Source organism: Quercus lobata, chromosome 1 (assembly GCF_001633185.2).
Source record: "Quercus lobata isolate SW786 chromosome 1, ValleyOak3.0 Primary Assembly, whole genome shotgun sequence".
In the NCBI taxonomy this organism is placed as follows: Eukaryota; Viridiplantae; Streptophyta; class Magnoliopsida; order Fagales; family Fagaceae; genus Quercus; species Quercus lobata.
In genome coordinates this window covers 31,437,299-31,444,244 of record NC_044904.1, presented here as the reverse complement: position 1 = coordinate 31,444,244, position 6,946 = coordinate 31,437,299, and the positions used below count along the sequence as shown (strand labels likewise).

At 34.6% G+C, this 6,946-nt stretch overlaps 1 protein-coding gene across 1 annotated transcript; it reads right to left on the bottom strand.

Annotated features, from left to right (window-relative positions):
* Positions 1–4,201: 4,201 nt before the first annotated feature.
* Positions 4,202–4,846, bottom strand: LOC115952509 (uncharacterized mitochondrial protein AtMg00810-like). The gene has a single exon (XM_031069689.1). It carries the CDS (start codon positions 4,844–4,846, stop codon positions 4,202–4,204), a length of 645 nt encoding a protein of 214 aa, XP_030925549.1.
* Positions 4,847–6,946: the final 2,100 nt, after the last annotated feature.

The following is a 6,946-nucleotide window of genomic DNA, read 5'->3' as shown; positions in this document are numbered from 1 at the left end:
CTTATTCAATTAAAACTCAGCACCCAAGTTTAAAAAATAAAAATAAAAAAACTTTCTTAAAAAAAAGTTGTAAAAATATGTTAAATTATAAAACAATTCGGTTTGTACTTTTTAAGTTTTATTTATCTCTCTTGTTATTTTAATTAACTTAAAACAATCTCGAAGAAAAAAAAAAAAAAAACACCAAAATGACTTGTATTTCAACTCTTTTAAGTTATTTAGGTGGGTCCTGTTACATATTTGTTGCAATATATGAGGTAATATATCACACTGGCGGTGAGAGAATAAATTTGAAAGAAATAAAGTTTTATCAATATGATTTTCAAAAGTTCACTCGAGAAATTCTTGCATGAAAATTGAGCAAAGTTTTCTGTTTGAAGATTGCCCACTCAAATGTCGCATGAGAATTGAGTGAGGTTCCAGTTTAAGATTGTCTGAGTAAGCGTTGTATGAAGATCAAGCGAAGTCTTTGTTGAAGAGTATTTGATGTTCAATGGAGTGAGATTAAAAAAATTATTTATTTTTTTTTTTTTTGCATAATTGTGCAAATAAGTGTGCCTAACTTGAAAATAAAATTTTTAACGATAATTATAAAAATAATAATTTTTTTAACGATCTATAACATTTATTTGTCATGTTTTCAAAATTATGACTTTTGGGTTAATTCACTCATTCTCCTAAATTTTAAAACCAAGCAATGTCTTTCCTAGGTTATTGAAAGTGTGCAAATTCACTCATGTTGTTAACAACTTTGGTTAACATTTGAATTCAATGAAAGTTGTTAACGACATGGGGACTCTCTCTCTCTCTCTCTCTCTCTCTCTCTCTCTCTCTCTCTCTCTCTCTCTCTCTCTCTCTCTCTCTCTCTCTCTCTCTCTCTCTCTCTCTCTCTCTCTCTCATATGTTTTCACTATCTCTTAAGCCCTAACAGCCAACACCCAACGGAGAATTTCAAGAAAAGTGGATATTCTGTTAAAATTTTTGAATCTAATAGAAATTGTTAATGGTATGGGGGAGTTTGCAAAATAAATTAGTGGGAACGTGGCTTGGTTAATTGGCAATTTTGGTGGTCACTCCACAAGTATTTTTGCTTGTGGAGTGTGGGGGGTAAGAGCTGGGGTTCAAGTCTCCAATAGGGAGTTTCTCACACATATATACTTAGATTAGGTTAGAATAGAAATTTTCTATCTTGTAAAAAAAAAAAAAAAAAAATGGCTATCTTGAACAACTAATAGTTGTTAATTGAAGTATAGAACTTTTTTGGAAGGGGGAAAGAGAAGAAACGTAGAAATTAACAATGAACTGTTTTATTAGAAATGATGATAGCGATTGTAAGATTTTTTTTTTTTAACCTATTTTAGATGTTAAAAGGAATTTTTTTTTTTAACCTATTTTAGAGGTTAAAAAGAAATTTTTTTTTTTTTTAATATAGATTTCAGATTAACACATGTAAATCTCATCCACTCATCGGAGAGTCTTCAGTATTCTCCTACTTTAAAATAATAATAATAATAACAATAATTTAAAGAAAAAAATTGTACTAACTTATAACATCATGCCCATTGTGTTAAAAAAAAAAAAAAAAAAAATTTAAAAAGGTACAAATTGTAACTGGCGCATTACGATACTTTTTGAGTAAATACTATAAACTATTATGTATCTATTTTGAAGAAAAAAAAAAATCTTATCATTTATGTTCATTTTTTATTCCTAATTCATAAGATTGACAAGTGATGATTAAGTGCTTCGTTGATTATTTCTTCATGTGAACCACACCGAATTAATTTATGTTCTAAATTCTTAAGGTTTCATGTGGGAAAAAAGATACATGTTGGTTGAAACTACTATTAAAAAAATTTCCTCATACAATATCACACTACTCGAGACAGTGTTTCATAATGACACTTTAAAGCTTTCATGTAGTGGTGTTATTGTAAGGTTTAGTGCGTAAAATGCTTCATTTTTGTTGACTTATTAATTATACTAATACCCACATGTGAATTCATACCAGATACAGCATGTGTTTCATCACATGGCATTATTAGTGTAGGGTTGATGGGTTCAAGAATATATGTTGGGCCTTGAGTCTTGTTCAAGGACGTTTAGTGGTCTGAGGACAGATAAACAGTAATGAAGATGTCAGACTCAGAACTCCATGAGTAAGCTACGAATGGGAAGGCTGGAGAAGGTAGGCTGAGGAGTATCTCATCAGCTAAACGAAGCAAAGGTCAGAAAGTGTGTTCTGCCATCCAGAGTGACGTTTCCAGAAGTTCTATTGATAAGGATATGCATTGTGAATGTATAGGACAAATGGGAGCTAGGAAAAATCTAAGGGAAAACTGCTACCACCGCATTGAATGCTCTACAGGTAACTTTTTAGTTGCATTAATGAGGAAGTGATACCTGAACAGTAGTTTTCAGCCTTACAATTACTCCCCAAAACTTTAGGAAGGTGCTGATATAACAAGGATCAACACCAACAATCGAATTTACACATGGAGGGAAAAGATGAAAGAGAAAAAATAGTATAAAATAGAAGGGAGGCCCTGAGAGGAAAGGATCATAAATTTAAGAAGAGAATATCGTAGTACTAAGAACTGTACTTGTAATCAAATTCAAGAAATATATATAAGAACTGATCTCCTTGGATTGTGCTAAGGATGATTTTTCTTTAGATAAAATTAGTCCATCTTTGCTTTCTTGCCATCTGGATCCCTTACACTTGCTATCCAACTCATTAAAGTCTAGATTTCCAACTCACTCTCTACAAATTCATTGTATTAGGCTCTTTGGGCCTAAATCCTTTTTCTTTTTGGGCTTAGGACTCAACCCGTGTCCTTACAATTAGCATTTATAAAATAAAAAAAAAATAAATAGCATTTTGTTAAGTTGTTAATGAATGTTCTAAAAGCGATGTTTAAGATGCATTTTATGCTTTATTAAATAATTTTTTTATAAAATAAAATAAAATTATATACATATATTCAAAAAAGCATACATAATTATAATAAATTTGTTTGTGTAAATCAATAAATCATTAAGATATGTATTTCATTTTTTGAAAAACGTGCATTAAAGCTCAAAATTGAGCATTTATTATTATTATTATTATTAGTAAAAACAATTATAGACTTTATTCATTTAATATAGTATTGTACAATAAAAAAGAGAAAAAAGATATATTCTTCTAACCAAATAATAATCTTTTCTTTCTCTTTTGCAACACTAGGAAAAGCTAAAGGCTTAAGACAAAACTATTACATCTTAAAAGAACAAAATAAATGGGTATACTTCTGCCTTTAAGGGGCATTTATTAACATTGGCCATTTTTATTATAAGCTTTCATGTGTTAATACTAAATACGTACTGCATTTTGGTTGAACTAACACGAATCCAAACCTGGTAAAGTTGGTTAATTGGCTGTTGATGTACCAAAGAAATTCTTCATTGATTTGGTGGAGCAAATGAAGGTTCTTTTTAGGCTTCCGAAATATATTCTATTCAAAGAATTGCAAATCCATGAGACATGCCATTTGCACTGTGGATTCGCACTAGGGCCCTAGGCGGCGGACCATTTAAATAATGGGGTATATTATCTTTCCTTTCATGATCCTTGTCTCAACTATTTCTCTCATTCAAAAAATTATTTGTTAGAAATACTAAATAAGTATATTGTATTTTTCAATGAAAAAATATACATAAATGTCTTTATATATGAGGCATATGAGGGCAGTATAAGTAAGAGTGTAGTACAAGAATGTGTGCTATACAAATAATCTAGTTGGGCCTAAAGCCCACAACACCATACACGTTAACAGCCCCCTCAAACTCAAGGTGGATGTAAGACCAATTTGAGGTTGTCAACCAAAGTACGAAAGTGTCCCTTAGGATTTGACTTGGTAAATATATCTGCAAGTTAATCTTTAGAGGAGACTGAGATCAGCTTAAGAGTACCATGGACAAAATGATAATGGATAAAATGACAATCGATCTCAATGTGTTTAATCCGTTGATGGAAGACATCATTGTGAATAATATGAATGGCACTCTGGTTGTCACAATAAAGAGGAGTAACAGAGGATGTAGACACACCTAAGTCTTTGAGAAGTCATCGTAGTCAAAGGAGCCTAGATACGGTATTAGTAAGGGCACGATATTCTATTTCAGTACTATAGCGGGCCACATGAGTTTGTTTCTTGCTTCACCAAGAAATCAGAGAAGAACTAAGAAGAAAGTAATAACTAGTGGTGAACCTGCAATCAGTGGGATCTCCTGCCCAATCAGCATTAGAAAATGCACAGAGAATAAAAGGAGACTGAGCATAGTAGAAAAGACCATGGAAAAGAGTGCCTTTTAGGTATCGAAGAATGCGCAAAACAACAGCATAGTGAGTCGATCGTAGAGTAGACAGATACTGGCTCACCTGGTGAACAGCATAGGAAATGTATAAATGAGTGACAGTGAGATAAACTAGGCTACCAACCAAGCGTCTGTAAAAAGAGGGATTAGAAAATGGTTTCCCCCCTAAGAGAGTTGGATGCGCCTTAAGCTCAACTAGAATGTCAACAGTCTTGCTATCAGTGAGTCCAGCTTTAGATAAGAGTTCAGAGGCATACTTGACTTGAGTAATATAAAGTCCATCTGTAGAATGAGTGATTTTAAGACCCAAGTAGCTAAGATGTCCGAAATCTTTTTTCTCAAACTGCTGACTAAGAAAATTCTTGAGTTCTTGAATGCCATTGAGGTCATCACCAATCATGATCATATCATCCACATACAGGAGAAGTAAAATAGTGTCTTTGTCAGTGATACGAAGAAATAAGGCAAAACTATAATGATTGGCCATGTAACCCAAACGAGAGATGGTAGAGCTAAATTTGGCAAATCAAGCTCGTGGAGCTTGTTTAAGGCCATAAAATGCACGTCGAATGTGACAAACCTTGTTTGATTCAATAGAGAGACTAGGAGGAGGTTGCATATAAGCTTCTTCAGTTAAATCCCCATTAAGGAATGCATTTTAACATCCATCTGAAAAAGTCCCATTTACTAGCAGCAGTAACAGCTAAGAGGGCACGAACAGATGAGATACGAGTAATCAGAGTAAAGGACTCTTCATAATCAATCTCATACTCCTGTGTAAAACCTTTTGCAATAAGACGAGCTTTATAGCGCTCAATGAACCCATCAAAGCGAGTCTTAATCTTGTAGATTCACTTACAACTAACCACAGATTTCCCAGAGGGGAGTGTTACCAAATTCCAAGTATGGTTTTTAGATAATGCATCAAGTTCCTCTTTTATTGCAATCTGCCATAAAAGGGTCAGTGGAAGCCTCACGATAGGTGTGAGGCTCATGCAGTGTAGCAAAGGCAGTGTAACAATGGTAGTCAAGTAAATGTGCAGGAATGGATCTTACCCGAGTTGAGTGATAAGGTGAAATGTCTTGTGTAAGATCTTCAGGCAGAGTAAGAGCAGGAGACCCAAGCTCAGGGTTGGGGTTGGGTATCTCGTCTTCGATCTGTTCATCTTCCACCTGTTCATTAAAGAGTGAACTAGGAAAGAGATCAATGATATTTAGTGGTTGGACAGAGAAGTCTACGGGAGAATCAGGAGCAACTACAGAAGGAATATGTGTCTCATCTAGAAAAAGATCTAAGATAGAGGAGGAAGACAGGGAGGCACGGAAGTGAGAGAGCTCGACAAAGAGGCGATGTTCCCAAAAGACAACATTGTGTCAAATACAAAGACGATGAGAGACATGATCATAACACCGATACTCCTTTTGAGTTTCGTCATAGCCAAGAAAACAACAAAGCCTTGACTAAGGCTCAAGTTTGTTATGCTCATGTGGCTGAAGAAGAATGAAACAAGCAGAACCAAAGGAGTGAAGGTGGTGATAGTCTAGAGGTGACCCAAAAAGGCGCTCATATGGAGTTTGATTTTGGATAACAGGACTTGGAATGCGATTAATAGCATGAACAACATGAAGAGCAGCTTTACCCCAAAAAGGAGTAGGAACTTTGGCAGAGAGAAAGAGAGCATGAACAATGTCAAGAATATGACGAAATTTTCATTCGGCTTTACCATTTTGCTGAGAGGTACTTGGACAAGTTAGTTGATGAATAGTGCTATAGGAATGCAAAACAACTTGAAAAGCATATTGAGTGGATTCAAGAGCATTATCAGATCGAAAAATTTTGAAGCGTTTGGAAAACTGAGTTTCAACCATTTTTTCAAAATTAGAATATACTTGTAATAATTCAAAACGATGTTTCATATTAAAAATCTAGCTATAGCAAGAGTAATCATCAACAAAGACAACAAAATATCGAGACTCACCAATACTAGAGACAGGGGAAGGCCCCCAAATATCAGAATGAATAAGGTCAAAGATATTAGTGGATATTGATTCACTAGTATTGAAAGGCAAAGCTAGTTGTTTTCCTGATTGACATGAAACACAATCAAAATTTTTTGTAGATACTGAACCTAACAAACCTCTAGAAGCCAATTGTTGTACCCGAGAGGAAGATGTGTGACCAAGTCGAGCATGCCAAAGTGCAAGGGAGGGAATTGAAGAAACAGCAGCAGCTGCAGCAACATAAATAGGAGCAACGAGTGGAAGACGAAGGTTGTCCACGGGAAACATACGCCTAACTCTAGGACCAGTTCCAAGCTCCTGTCCCGTCCTCGAATCCTACACAATACATCTAGAATAATCAAAGGTAATGCGATAACCCAACTCAACTAATTGTCCCACAGAAAATAAATTGTAAGAAAGGTTAGGAACATTAAAGATCTCAGGAACTGAGAGGTTGGAGGTTGAAACGGAACTTATATTATGACCAGACATTGTGAAACCATTTGCCGTGTGAATATTAAAAGGGTGTGGTGCAGGTTTAAGGTAAAAAAATAAGGATGAGTGAGATGTCATGTGATTGCAATAA